The sequence below is a fragment of the Caloenas nicobarica genome, chromosome 1 (assembly GCF_036013445.1).
Source record: "Caloenas nicobarica isolate bCalNic1 chromosome 1, bCalNic1.hap1, whole genome shotgun sequence".
Classification (NCBI taxonomy): Eukaryota; Metazoa; Chordata; class Aves; order Columbiformes; family Columbidae; genus Caloenas; species Caloenas nicobarica.
In genome coordinates, this window is record NC_088245.1 from 203,705,012 (window position 1) to 203,719,758 (window position 14,747).

At 52.6% G+C, this 14,747-nt stretch overlaps 1 protein-coding gene across 1 annotated transcript; it reads right to left on the reverse strand.

Moving 5' to 3' along the window:
- Window positions 1-2,222: 2,222 nt before the first annotated feature.
- Window positions 2,223-14,450, reverse strand: ENDOD1 (endonuclease domain containing 1). Its single transcript, XM_065626786.1, has 2 exons — window positions 13,941-14,450; window positions 2,223-7,823 (listed from the first exon to the last, which is right to left on the reverse strand). The coding sequence occupies exons 1-2, from the start codon at window positions 14,232-14,234 to the stop codon at window positions 6,690-6,692; spliced, it is 1,428 nt and encodes a 475-aa protein (XP_065482858.1). The 5' UTR covers window positions 14,235-14,450; the 3' UTR covers window positions 2,223-6,689.
- Between the last annotated feature and the right edge of the window lie 297 nt (window positions 14,451-14,747).

Sequence of the window (14,747 nt, forward strand, 5' to 3'; positions counted from 1 at the left end):
ACCAAGGCGACGTGCTGCTGGGGTTGCCGACCCACTCTGCCGTCACCGGTGCCCAGCCCCAGGGTGGACACAGCAGAGACAAGGATCATCTCAAGGTGCACAGAGAGCCCTGTGTCGAAGCGTTGGGTAGTGTTGATGAGGCAAGGACAACTTTCACTAGATCAGGTTGCTCAAAGCCTCACACCCAGCCTGACCTCAACCACTTCCAATGGTGGGGCATCCACGACTTCTCTGGGCAACCGGTGCCCGTGTCTCACCAGTTCCTGCAGCCCTGAGAGGAACACGGGCTCTGCTGGAGGGGTTCATCTGCCCAAAGAGAGGTACCTGCAAAACACAGCTGCCAACACCTGATTTACTCATCCCAGGATCTCCCTACTGTCAGCAGAGGAAAACAGCCACATTTAGAATGAGCGCTTGTTTTCCTTCTAAAGAAGATGTGATAAAATTAGTCAAGGGAATAGCATCACACGAGAGGGAGTTCCTCCCTGCCACCTGTGAAGAATCATCCTTCCATGATGTGATTTTTCTGTATCCAAACCAGCAATTGTGCTGTACCCCAGGTGTAACCACATCTCAGAAGAACAAACCATCCCCTCTCCCGCTCTCCTGGCACACACAGAGCTATATTCACTGCCCGCGACCCCCCCGCTTTCACCTACATATTCTTCAGCTTAAAGAATTGACTCTTTTAAAGTGCTTTGAGAGAGAGAAGCTGTTTTAAAAGCACCAAAGGGCCATTAACATCAGATGTCAAGCTGTAACAAAGAACAACTGTGCTGCTGGTGCTTTCTTGATTAGTCAGGGTGCCCCAGGCTGCATTATCTCGTTTGCAACTGTGACAGAAACGTGATACCAGCCCCTCGTTGGAAAAGTAACTTTTATTTTGTTAAAGCCTTACATTTCCAAGGATAGAGTAAAGCTCAGAAGCCATAAATCATGCCCAGATAAGAATAATCTCAAACAATAGTTAGTCTGTGGCAGGATGTTGCTTGTTCTGTAATAATTGCTCAGCGTTCCAGGCAGATTTCCCACCGCCTGCTCAGACACGCAGCAGAGAAGAAAAGTGCTCCGTGCCAGTTGTGGTTCTTAGCGTTTGAAATCTGAGCATGTTAAGACAATTTTAACAATAGTGCTCCACATCTGCCCAAGTCCTGCAGCGCTGCAGCCCCTTAGATCTACAGGACTGCCCACCTGCGGTCAGGAGACACGGCTGCAGCACGGAGACCTGCTGGCCTGATCCCAGCTGGGCCGGGCAGCGACGGTGACGGGGCAACGCAGACCTCCCGAGGTGTCTCAGCTTTGCTGTCTCTCAGCACGTGAGCTTCCGAATCACTGTAATGAGGGGATGCACTGGAGATGCTGGTGGAGCTGGGATGCGGGGGCTGCTGGGTTAAGGCGTGGAGAGGCTGGGTGCATCACCCCTGCTGTGCAGCGACACACAGCCAGGACGGGCCAGAGGTAGGGTTTAAAATCTTAGAATCAGAGAATTGTTTTGGTTGGAAGAGACCCTTAAGATCGTCAAGTCCTATCACAACCTAACTCTAGCACTAAGCCATGTCCCTAAGAGCCTCATCTACATGTCCTTTAAACACCTCCAGGGATGGTGACTCCACCAATTCCCTGGGCAGCCTGTTCCAATGCCTGACAGCCCTTTCCATGAAGAATTTTTTCCTCATATCAAATCTAAACCTCTCCTGGCACAATATGAGGCCATTTCCTCTCATCCTATCACTTGCTTCTTGGGAGAAGAGACCAACACCCTCCATGCTACAACCTCCTTTTAGGTAGTTGTAGAGAGTGATAAAGGTTTAGTAAAGGGTTTGGAGGGAAAGCTGTATGAGGAGCGGCTGAAGTCACTGGGTTTGTTCAGCCTGGAGGAGACTGAGGGGACAGAGACGTCATGGCGGCTGCAGCTTCCTCACCAGGGGAGGAGGAGGGGCAGGGCTGAGCTCTTCTCTGGTGACCAGTGACAGAACCCGAGGGAATGGCAGGAAGATGTGCCAGGGGAGGTTCAGGTTGGACATGAGGAAAAGGTTCTTCCCCCAGAGGGTGCTGGACACTGGAACAGGCTCCCCAGGGAGGTGTCCCGGCCCCAACCTGACAGTGTTCAAGAAGAGACTGGACAACGGCCTCAGACACACGGTGTGACCTGTGGGGTTGTCCTGTGCAGGGACAGGAGCTGGACTCGATGATCCTTGTGGGTCCCTTCCAACTCAGGACATTCTGTGATTCTATGAGATAAGGCCATGCAGAAGGCACAGGACAGGCAGCTGTGGGGCGCAGCTGCCCCCTCCCCAGTGCTCAGGCTGCACTGGAGAGCTGCTGCCACCACACGTGCTCTCCAAGGCTGCTGAGGACCTTGGGTGCAGCAGGCTGGTGCCCCTGTCACCACAGCCTGGCAGCTCCTGGGACATGAGCTGGCTGCTTTCCTGCCTCTACGGCTGCCACGCAGCCCAGGAGGAGCACCAGGGTAGGGGCAGGATCCCACCAAGGAGTAGGAAACCAGCTCTGCATCTGGCTCCACAGCAGGGAGGGCATGTTTGAGGAGGAAAAGATGCAAAGTTTTGTTTGGAGAGCATCCGTGGGCTGCTGTCTGGCTGCTGAGAGCAGCAACCTGGACATTGCCCCTTGCAACCAAAACCCCCATATCAACAGCTCCAAGGGAAAGCAGTGACTCGTAAACACTGCTGACTTCACCCAGTTGGCATGCACAAGCTACATTTCTTTCTGAACAAAGCCAGCACTGCTTGCCAGGTGGCCTCTTTTTCTCCACAAACCAGCCATGGACAACCAAAAGTGAGACGAGGAGTTGTCCTCTGTTCCTGCTCAGCCCACCACCTCCCCACTTCACCCCCATTGGCATCGTTGCCCAACAGGTTGCCACCTGGGATGTGCACGCACAGCTGGTTGCACTGAATGCAGCCCCTGAGCTAAGGAAACAACCCTCTGTCGCTGCCATGAACCAGCCAAATCTCCTTTAACCCCCCAAATCCAGTCCCCCAACTCAGCCCTGCCGTGAGCCGCATGAGGCAGCAAAGCTGCTATTGAGTAGTGGGTTTTCTTCAACGTGGGACTGGCCACCAGCAGCACAGCACCACCGCGTCCCCCACAGGGACGGCAGCACTGGCTTGCGCACCCCTGGGACTCCTTGTGGGGTGCTATGGGAGATCAGGGGTCCACAAACAATCCAGGGCTGAAGGGAGGGACAGAGGTGAGGGTGAAGGGCAGGGTCCATCCACATAGGACCCCCAAATGCCTCTGGGAGTGCCACGGATGGAGTGAGGGATGCACTTCATTCCTAAGAGAGAAGCAACAATAAACTTTATCAATATACAACAGTGAGGTAACGAAGTTCGAAGATTAACACAACAGTGGTTTAACAAGATCCGGTGGCACGGTACATTTGATTATTGACTGCATAGAGGACAGGGTCAGAGAAAACTGTCAGGGATACCCTCCTGTTGAGTCACGAGGTTCAGAAAATACACCCTTGCTTTCTAAACTCCTTCTCAGAGAGCAGCCTAGGCGTGGCTGGATCCAATCCTAGTCCCAGAATTTGTCCACGGTTTATGTCTAAAGGATTATATACACACGATCGATCCTTATACCACTTACTTAAGATTCCAAAGTTTAGCACGCTATGAGTCACTTACTGAGGATCTGTTGCAGCAAGGAATCTCAGCCTCGAGGAGACACCTTGAGAGGGGTCCCTACCCAAGGGGAGATCCCTGCATGCAGCCCGCTGCTGGGCAGGAGAGCTCAATGGGCCTTGGGCTGCCCACTATCGATAGAGTAAGATGATTGACTTGTATTTGCATTCTAGCAAGACGTCTAGGTCACTGTTCCAGACAGCCCTGGGCTACCCTGTTGCCATCGGTCTCCCCGAAGTCCAGCATAAGCTGGATGCAGCCAGCAGGACCCTCAGTGGTGGCTGTGGCTTGGGGGAGTCACCACCACAGGGGGTCCAGCCAGGGCAAACACTGCTGAGACCCAGAGCCCCCCCCCCTGCAGGCAGCTGTAGCAAGAGATCCAAACCCGATCCAAACGCCCTTGCTGAGCCAGGCCTTGGGGAAGGGCAGCACCCCTGTGCCCTCCGCCAGCAGCAGCAGGTGTCCCTGTGCCCCTTGCCCAGCTGCAAACCCCTGATTGTTCCCTGTAAAGCCCCCGTGCGTGCCCCAGCTCCAGCATCCCTGATGTGGCAGGACCTGGGTCACATTGGGGTGAGAAGAGGTGGAAGACAGCGAGCAAGGAGGACAAGCGGTGCAGAAGAGGGGTTGGGTGCCCCTCTCACATAAATGTGTCTGCTTGTGCACGGGCTCACCGGGTGGGTATGTACACGGCAAAACAAGGGCTGCAACCCAGACCCCCCTCCTGCCTCTCCTCCCGCCAGACAGTCTATAGTCCCCGTGGGAGACAGAGGCAACGCAACCACTTTTTTCCAGGTTTCCGAAATTGGCAAAGGCCTTTGCTGTTAGGGCTCAGGCTGAGCTTGGCTGTGCTGGTTCTTGCAGCTGCGACAGCCACACGGACCTCTTCTTGCAGGTGGCAGAAGCCTCTTCCATGAGTGCTGCTGGGACCTCCAAGTGCAAGTGATTTGCCACAAGTACCCTACTCCCCCTGCCTTTTTCCTGCCGATTGCAGGACTCCCTTCCTCGATGTCCCTCCAGCCAGCTTCACCCAGCACAGCGCCGAGGGGACCCACCTGCCCTGCCCGGCGCTGGCTCCGGCCGCTCCGTCCCACCTCTGGGTAGGGACCAGGGCAACCCCGGTATCAATACAGGTTGGGTGATGAAGAGATTGAGAGCAGCCCTGCCGAGAAGGGCTTGGGGGTACCAGTGGATGAAAGGTTGGACATGAGCTGGCAATGTGTGCTTGCAGCCCAGAAGGCAAATTTTGTCTTGGGCTGCATCAGAAGGAGCGTGGGCAGCAGGTCAGGGAGGTGATTCTGCCCCTCTGCTCCGCTCTGGTGAGACCCCACCTGGAGTCCTGTGTCCAGCTCTGGAGCCCTCAGTGCAGGAGAGACATGGACCTGTTGGAGAGGGGCCAGAGGAGCCACAGAAATGATCAGAGGCTGGAACAGCTCTGCTGGGAGGACAGGCTGACAGAGCTGGGGTTGTTCAGCCTGGAGAACAGAAGGCTCCGGGGAGACCTTATTGTAGCCTTTCAGTACTTAAAAGGGGCCTGTAAGAAAGATGGGGACAGACTTGTTATCAGGGCCTGTTGTGATAGGACAAGGGGTGATGGTTTTAAACTAAAGGAGGGGAGATTCAGGCCAGACATGAGGAAGAAATTTTTTACACTGAGGGTGGTGAAACCCTGGCCCAGGTTGCCCAGAGAGGTGGTAGATGCCCCATCTCTGGAGACATTCAAGACCCAGCTGGAGGAGACTCTGAGCAACCTGATCTGGGTGAAGATGTCCCTGCTCATTGCAGGGGGTTGGACTAGATGAGCTTTGAAGGTCCCTTCCAACCCAAACTAGTCTATGATTCTGTGATCCTAGAACACCAAATCACCCTGCACGAAAGCAGAAAAATCCCCCCATGCTCCCCGTGCATCTCCTTTTCCATGTCCCCTCTCTGTAAGGATGTACCTGCCGCTGACCTAGACCAGTGGGAAGGGCAGAGCTGTTTTGCTTTGCACTTGCAGGAAACCCAGGAGGATCACTTTTCCCCAGTGAGGTGTGCTTTCAAAACAAGCCTCAGAAGGATGGCTGTGGTATGATCCATCCCCAACATGGGCACCAGCTCGCAGAGACCACAGGCATGTAAATACTGCTGCATGCCGGGGGAGCTGTCAGCTCTCAAGGGAGGCTGGGCAGGCTGGCAGCTGATTCAGAGCCAAAAAGTGTGACTACCAGATGCTGCTGGGCTTCAGAGCACGCACAAGGGCTTCAGGGCTGAGACCTTCAGGGGCTGAGACTTTCAGGGAATGCTGCATCTTGAAGCTTCAGGGCTTAGACCTTTAGTGGTCACCAGAGAAGGGCTGGGGAGAGATGATCTTGGTATGGCTAAGGGAAAATGTTTTCCCACCATGCGAAAGAACGAGCAGTGGGTCTTTCCTCACAGCAAGATCCACATGATTTCAGCTGCCTGGAAAGGCCCGACGACTATTAGATACACCCGCTTGCATCCCCTCCACCATGGGACCCTGGTGCAATGAGCAGTGCAACCAACAGCAGGACCTTGGCCCAACCCTTGCTCGCTCCCCACCATTTCCCAGCCCCAAATCCTTGCACCTTCACCTCCTTCCCCCTTCTCCAGGTCCCAGGAAGCCCCCTGTAGCTAAAATCCTGCCCTGGCCACCACCTCCTCCCCGGCAGCGATGGGCTTCTGTGGAGCTCTCTGCCAGTGCACAGGTCTCAGTGTTATCTTTGCTGGAAAGAAATAACCTCATAGCGCATTTAGCACGTTTCCCAGAGAAAGCATCTTGACACCTGCAAATCATAGAAACTTTGTGGCCTGCACTGATGAAACCTGAACACTTTACAACAGACCGAACTTGAGTTACAGTGGTGGCATTTACCAGCAACATCACCTTGGCCTTCTCTGTTACTCCCCAGTTGGTTCATTATTAATTATGTCACTACAATAAATACCAGAACAAAATTGACAGCATTTGGCCACATATCTTATAGCATTGTCCTGCTCCTCCTTCTCTCTGTGTCTTTGCAGCCTTGGTTTCCATCCCTATCAGTCATCAGAGGAGATTTTAGGAACAAATCGTTTGAGTATGTGACCAGCCAGGTAATAAAAGCCATGCAGAAGGGTGGCTGTGGCATCGATGACCAGCGAGAAGGTGCCCCCGATGCCGGTGGCCATGTCTTTGAGGACGGAGGGAATGGCACAGATGGAGTGGTAAGGGAAAGCAGCGAGGTGAAGGACAAACCCAACAGGGATGCTCAGGATCCTGTAGGTGAGGGTCACCACATCTTGAACAATTTGCAGGAAGCCCAGGAAGATGTTGACGATGACCCTCCCCATGTCATAGGGGATGCTGATGAGCACCATGCTGATGGCTTTAAGGTAGGACACCACCCCGTTCCACAGGCTGTAGACCCCATCCAGGACTGTACCACCAGCCCACTTGATAACAAGCCACAGAAAATAAAACACGAATTTCACCAGTTCCACAAACATGTAGATGAGGAGTTCCAGAAGTTTGATGAAAGGGGCAGCAATGATACCAGCCACTTTTCTCACCAAACCACTGTCTTTGGCCTCCTGGTTCTCACTTGTTCCTACTTGCTCTCCAGAGCAGATCTGACTGACAGCTTGCAGTATTGCTTCTGTTTTCTCCTGGTTTTGGTTGTCTTCCCCACAGTTTCCCTTGAACAACTGAACTCCTGTGAGAAGCTGCTTCTCCAGCTCTCCCACTGTGAGGTCTACCAAGCTGTTTTCATCGTTCACTTTTTTCACTAGTCCCAGGGACCACCCCTGCGGAGTATCACAGCAGGCTGCCAGCCAGAGCGTCTCTGGCACGGACACCTTGCCTTTAACTCGGGCACTGGAAGGAATTGCGCCTGCAAGGAGATACAGGTGATCCTTCTTGGAGCACTGAGGGACCAGTGCTTGCTCCACCACCCTCCCGATATCTCTGTGCCAGCTCTTGCTCAAAGATGGGCTCAGAGGCACGGCATTCGTGAGTGTGTAAGTGGCCATCTGGAAATCCTCCTCATTGAGCGAGCTGGGATTGAGCAGCCCTCGCTCATAACCGGAGCCCACGTAGTCTGAGGTCAGAGCTTGATTTGCACCAAGGTTGGCCATGGTGCCAACGACATCAGCTTCATGCACCATCTCATGCAGGTCATTTTCTGGATCGTCTATCTGAAAGAGTAGAGAGCAAAGTTACTGGGTGCAATTTGACTTCCTAGAAAGCAACATGTAAAATGGGCCTTGAAGTATGTTTTCCGTTATGACCACTACTACACACTGTGCCTCGGACCACATCCTGCACTTCCTCCTTATTTTCCTTGCAGTGCTTCAGAGGAGCTTACGCTCTGCTTAGCCGCCTTGCCAAACATGTAGGTTTAGGCTGCAAGGGATGCTTGCATCTCTCCGGTCTGGTCCACAGCACAACACAGCCTCCAGAATCTCCCCAGCCATCCTGCAACAAGCTGCTAACTTGTGGTTTTCTTTCTAGAAGAGATCTTGAAGACCAATAGATGGCTCAATTTAGGGCCATGTTCTCACCTCCTACAGTGGTGGTACCTCCAGTTCATTTAAGCACCTACTGTAGCACCTTAAGTCTGTCCCTCTGAACTATCAAATTCAAGCCATGAAGAAAAAGAAAAACAAAACACGGTATATAAGATACCTAGAGAAGGCATTTACTTCCTACCACTGATTGTGTAAGAAGCCAGAATGAAGCCGGGCACCACGGCAGGTGAGCTGAACTTCCCTGCCTTGAACACAGACATGGCAGTGAGCTCCTGGGGCTCTCCCAGGGCTTGTTATTAATACTTGGAACCTCACGTCATTAAGTCTGAACCTCATCCTTCATGGCTGAACACCTCCCGGCGTAACACGGGTAAGGACACCGTCACCGCAGGTCCTTGATGGAATCTGTGCTACCTGCTGTGTCTGCCATTCCTGTGCTGCAGAGCCAGAGGCAGCAATTGCTGCAGCAGTAATTTGTTCTGGAGTCCTGCACAGAGCCGTGCGTGGGAGGTAACGAGCAGTGGGAGCAGGAGCACCAAACGCCAGGGCGTGCTCAGGTCTGTCGGGCAGCAGCAGCTCTGTCTGCTCCTTAGTCACTCCTATTGACACTGCCGGTAGCTGTTCCCCGGGGTGTGCCAGATTGTCATTTTCTTCCCTAAATTAGAGGGTGAGTGTGTTGGTAGAAGCTTGGGGGTGGCAGACGGTGTCTGGCAGTCGCTGCCTCCTGTAGCCTCTGTTTCAGGATCTGTGGCCTCAGCTCCCAGCACTGTGCTGGGCCAGTTAAACCTGCTGCCTTTGCTCCTGGCCTATAGGCTGTTTACCGCACCATATAATATGTACTTTGGAGACACTCATGGGCAGACAATTCATCTTCTACCTTGAATCACTCCCCAGTCACCCTTCCCCATCCCTTGGCCATCCTGCAATGCACTTGGACACACAGATGTCCACGTACATCCTTGCAACCTCACCCAGAGTTTTCATCCTCTTAGTGCCACATCACCTCCTTGCAGCTCTGCAACAGCTTTTGCTGAGAGCCAGGGCGGAAGGGCCAGCGCCAGCCCCTGTCAGCAGCTCTCCATCACCCTGGGACAGGACTGAGCTCTGGCTGGTGTCCTGCATCCTCCCAGCCCCTGCGGTCCAGGCTCAAGCTCCATCTGCACCAGGGCTGGTCACAGTGCCAGCGCTGGCCGCTGCAGAGGGCTGCACTACCTCTATCTCCTGCTAGGAGGTTTCTTGCACTTCGTTTGGAAGCGTCTGATGCTTATTGCTTCAGGACTGGAAGGTTCACGGTGCTGATGCACAAGTCATAGCTTTTTCTAAATGCACCAGTTAAAAAAGGCTTATCCTGCACTAATTCTGCTTCTCTTGCTCGGTCACCCGGAGCTCATGGGCTGCAGCTGGCTGATGAGGCCGAACATTCTGCATTCCACAAAACCACAGTCCCTTCCTGCCTCCCCAACTTGTTCTCCCTGTCCTGATGAGACGAGGGTGCTGGGACACAGGATGCACCTGGTGTGTTTAATCCCACAGTGCGTTGAGAGGGGAGCGGGCGCGGGTGCAAGGCTGTGCCTGGGAACTGCCCCCCATGCTCTGGCCCCTTGGAGCCTGACACCCTTGCAGGGATGCTCATCCCTTCGCGCCCCCATGGTGCTGCTGCAGCCCCTTTCTGTCTCACGACCCTGCTACCTTCTGGACAAAAGGAGATGGTGGAGTGGGGCCGAGGTGTGGAACAACAAAGACATGTAGACCCAAGATGGATCAGCTCTGCCTCCTGGCAGAGATTCCCAACCTGCCTGAAGCAGATGATATAAACTTAATTTTCTCTGCTTATGAGCTGATGCATGCAAACCTGGAAGCGCCTATCAAAAAAATATGTTTCAATTTACCTGCTCAGCTGTAGGCTTTTGCACATACCATTGTGATTGTTTAGGTGCAATTAAAACAGAACATGACAAAAATGCGGCTGTGTGCTGTGCATGCGTAAGGCTCTGACATCACGGAGTTATGCTTATAATAACTCACGTTATGGTTTGCAATAACTCATGTGTAACTGAGGTTTTCATGCCTCCTCCAGCTCAGCCCCAAAGGCAAGCTGGCTCCAGCATTGCATCTAATCTTTATTGCAAAGTACCTTTCCTCGCTGCTTCGAAAAGCTTTTGGTCTGTGTCACCACCAAAGCAAATCTGCATTCATGGAGTCAGCCATGAAGCCACCAGTCCAAATAACCTGGAACAGCCACAGGCAAGATCCAAGCAGGCAGGTAAACACCTCATTCATAGAATGGGGGTTTAAAAATAAATTGTGTATCTGAACACCTGTATGGATATGAGCACCTAACAATATTACGCAGAATCACAGAATCCCAGAATCACAGAATGTTAGGGATTGGAAGTGACCTCAAAAGATCATCCAGTCCAATCCCCCCACCAGAGCAGGAACACCCAGATGAGGCTACACAGGAATGTGTCCAGGCGGGTTTTGAATGTCTCCAGAGAAGGAGACTCCACAACTCCAGTAACTGGAAGTCGCAGTTTCACAGAAGGGGCAGAGGCAGAGGAAGATTAAAAGTATGGCAAGAGGGGCAAGCAGCTTCCATCAGGTTAGGTCATTTACCAAGGCAGGACACTGTTACCTCCCACCTTCCCCACCCCAGTACTTGGGATCTCAGCTGAACTTCAGCATCCCACTGCCCTCACTCCTGCCTCAGACAGGCTCACGCCTTTGATTGCAGTGGAAATATTTCATCCAACCTTAGCGTGGGACTCATTTCTCAGGGAGGAGGCACAGTGCACCTTACGCCAAGGTTTCTGTTGTAGGATGTTCACACAAGAGGCTCTAGACGTACCTGTTTCTCCTGAATGTCTACCAAGAGAGGTGGCAAGAGCAGCTCAGAGGTGACTACACTATAGCTGGGTGATGCAAAGCCCATCTTGGTCATCTGGCTGGTGGAAGTCATCAGCCAAAGGAAAACATACAGTGATTCATCCAGCCCCTCATACATTAGGACAGAAAAAGCAATTCCAGAGTTTTCCATCTCTCTCAGCGCCACGGAAGGAGTCAAAACCATAGGTTTTCAGACAAATGAAACAAGACAAGGTAAAAGCCACCTAAGTGACTTGTTTTCAATCCATTGGAAATCTGTGGCAGGGCAGGTTTTCAGACCTGAGCCTGGTGGAGTCCCATCGGTACCTGAGGGGACTACCCTTCCTGCTCTCTAATTTTTCACTAATTGCTGAATTAAATTGCTGTTTCCAGCTGTCGATCGGGCGGTGGTGGCACTGACATTCCTCGCACTTCTCACCCAATTACTGCCTCTGTGCTACATTTGGCATTTGTTTCTTGGGCAGACATTCCTGAGGAGGTAGGCATGCAGGGAGTGAGACCATACCCTCACCGCTTACATCATTATACACACTAAAAAAAGCATGTGACAGCCCCGAGGCCCTCACCAGGGTGCCGAGTGTGTTTTTACAGCAAATTCTTTCTGCTTGCTGTGCTTCTGCATCAACACGTGCATGCACATAGGCATAAGCATACGCCACTGTGCAGCTGAGCCAGCTCATCCCCAGCTGTCCCTGTCTCGGCGAGGAAATTACCCAGAAAACAGGCAATATAACCTTATGGGGCTATGCTGCAGAGCAGGTGTAGCTAAGGGTTCCCCTCAGCATCCATCTGACCTTCCTAACCATCTGCCATATCCTTGATAGGAACACACACAATGGGTAGGAAGTCTCTTCCCCACTTTCACCTCCCAGGCAGTACCTGAGAGGGGTGCACGTGCTTATTTCTTGAGTCATAGGAGCTTTTTGTAGTCTCGATTTCTTCCCCTTACGGATTCTTCCGATGATTTTTTTTTCCTAGTAGTTTTCTGTCTCAGACTGACATTCCTCCAGTGAACCACAGAGCTGCTTCCTCCCACCTTTGAGAGACCTGCATTTCAGCAATGGGTGAAGGGGACCCATTAGTGTAAACTAAGAATGGACCCACATTAACCCATGGGGAAGCTCTGGAGAAGCCAGAGCAACTAAAGGTAGTACCTGGCCGATTACCTCTAGGGCTGCAGTAGGTTTAGGTGGCAGGAGACACAAGGTTTGGGGCTCTGGAGTGCTGGCGGGGATGATTAGCACTGGAACAGGCTGCCCAGAGAGGTTGTGGAGTCTCCTCTGGAGACATTCAGAACCTGCCTGGACACATTCCTGTGTGATCTGCTCTGGTGAACCTGCTTTAGCAGGTGGGTTGGACTAGATGATCTCCAGAGGTCCCTTCCAACCCCAACCATTCTGTGGTTCTGTGATTCTGTATGACAAGGTGAGGGGTGAAGAGGGATGGAGCAGGAGGTCAGGAAAGCCAGCTGGAGCGAGGTGCTGGAGAACCAAAGCTGCTGTGGATGCCCACTGCTCTACTGCAGGAACAGTTTTCGAGCCAGCCTGGGCAGGTCTGGAGAGTCAGACCATGAGGAACAGGAGGAGATACGGGGGCTGGAGGTGACGAAGGGTGTCAGTGGCCAAGGCAAATGGGATCTCATCTCTGCCGCTTTGCCTGGCTGCCTCCGTGGCACTGACCAGAGAATCTCACTTGCTATTTGTGCTTTAAAAATTCATCACCCTTCCTCAACTCCGCAATGGCAGAGTTTGCAAAAAGCATCCCTCTGTTTTGAAAGGGCAAGCAGAGACCTCCCACAGCCATCTAGGAAGTGGAAAGAGAGCAGATCAAAAGGCCCTTGGGGGCTCCTGCAACTCCAAACCCAGCCAAGAGAGCAGGGAGAGAGTCCAGGGTGAAGACAGGGATGCAGGATCTCCTGTCTTCACTGCCCGTGACCTCGTGGCCTCAGTATCTCATCACTCCACATGAGGACAATAAGCTCAGCAGCCATTCCCCTGGGACAGGGGTGAGCTTTGATTCTGGCAATGTCCAGCACCCAAGGGCCCCACTCCCAACAGGCTGCTCTGATGCTGCAGCCGTTCCTGCCCTCACAAAGCACCCTTGCACGCTGCCAACCTGTCCTGAGCTCAATAGGTGGGGGTAGCTTGATGTTTGCTACAAAATTCCCCACGATCACTGCTGAAAAAACAGAAACACAGCAAAAAAAAAAAAAAGAAAAAAAGAAAGAGGTCATGCGTACATATTCTCCTGGGGCACCAGCAATTTCAATTTTTTAAGGATTTCCTTTAAATTTAACAACCTTAAGGACTTGCTTAAACATGCCAAGTGTCAGGGGAGACAAAGACCACTGAGGCACTGGAGAAATTCGTTTTATCCTGCACACTTTTAACCTCACTGAAACCTGCAGGCTTCTGGACACAGCAACTCATTTCCCTACTGGCGTCTGCAACACAGCGACACGACAAAAAGCTGCAGCGTCAACTTTATGAACCGCAAATGGATGTTTTATCCCTGTGCAGTGAAGCTAAAGGGCTCTTATCAACACTGCAATCACGATGGCAACAGAACAAACTTGAACTTGACATTGCGATGTTTGACCCTGCTGCCCACCGGCACTGCTCCCTTCCTGTGAGAGCGGGCTCGGCTGGACAGACCCGTCAGCTGGGGTAAAAAATTACTTTCCCTTCCCAGCTTTCCTTAAACGCCCCATGAGACAAGGAACTATTTGTTTGCTCAGTTCCAAGCACAAAAATAAATTCTGCTCATTTTAAGTTAGTTTCAGAAGAAGTTCAACACACAGAGCTCCTGCCTCCTTTGCAAAATACTATCCCCAGCTTCACCCCAGGGGAAATGTTCTCCAGGAACATTTGCTTTACAGCAAAGGAAAAGCTGACTTACCTGCGGTTCGACCAGCCAGTTTTCCTCCTCGTTTTGGGCTGGCTTTGTGTACTTAAAAGCTGAATAAAGAGGGATTTTGTCCTTAGTACTGTAGAGGGTTGCAAAGCGTGGCTCTTTGTTGTACTGCTGACAGATTTTCACATGGAACGGCTCTGTAAATCCTTCAGGTGGGACTTGTCCCGGGAAAAACACGTTACACTCAGCAAAACCAATTTCATCCTCTCCAACAACTCTGCCCTGGGAAAAGCCTGGGAAAACTGAGATGCAAAGCAAAAATACAATTGATGTCTTCATGGTCCACTCCCCGGAGCTGAGGGAAGCCCCGTCTGCCTCCACTGGGTACAGCAAAGGACCTGTGCTCCGAGTCCACTCAGCAGCCGAGCCAGAGAGCGTCTGGAATTCGGGTGTAGCGTGTGAGGGAAATGAAACACGAAACCACAGCCGATCCCTTCGGGGAGCCAGCGCTTTCTGCCGGCAGCGCGTTGTGAAACCGAACGTGTGCCCGGCTGCGCTGACACACGCTGCGGATGCCAAGTGCCCGCGGGAGATAACGCCGAGCAACCTGGAATCATCAGGGCTGGCCGGGAGGAGGAGGAGGAGGAGGAGGGAAGCCCGTGGTGGGAGCTGAGCAGCACCGGCTGCCCAGGCTGGGGCTCAGCGCCGGCGGGGGTGTGGAGTGCTGCATTGCAGCACAGTCCCCGGCAGGAATTTTGGCTGACGCAGCCAGAAATCTTCACGGGGCTGCCAGGGGGGATGCTGCAAAGTCAGATTCATCGCCCCGAAGAAGGTGTTAGGTGCCCTGTCCAG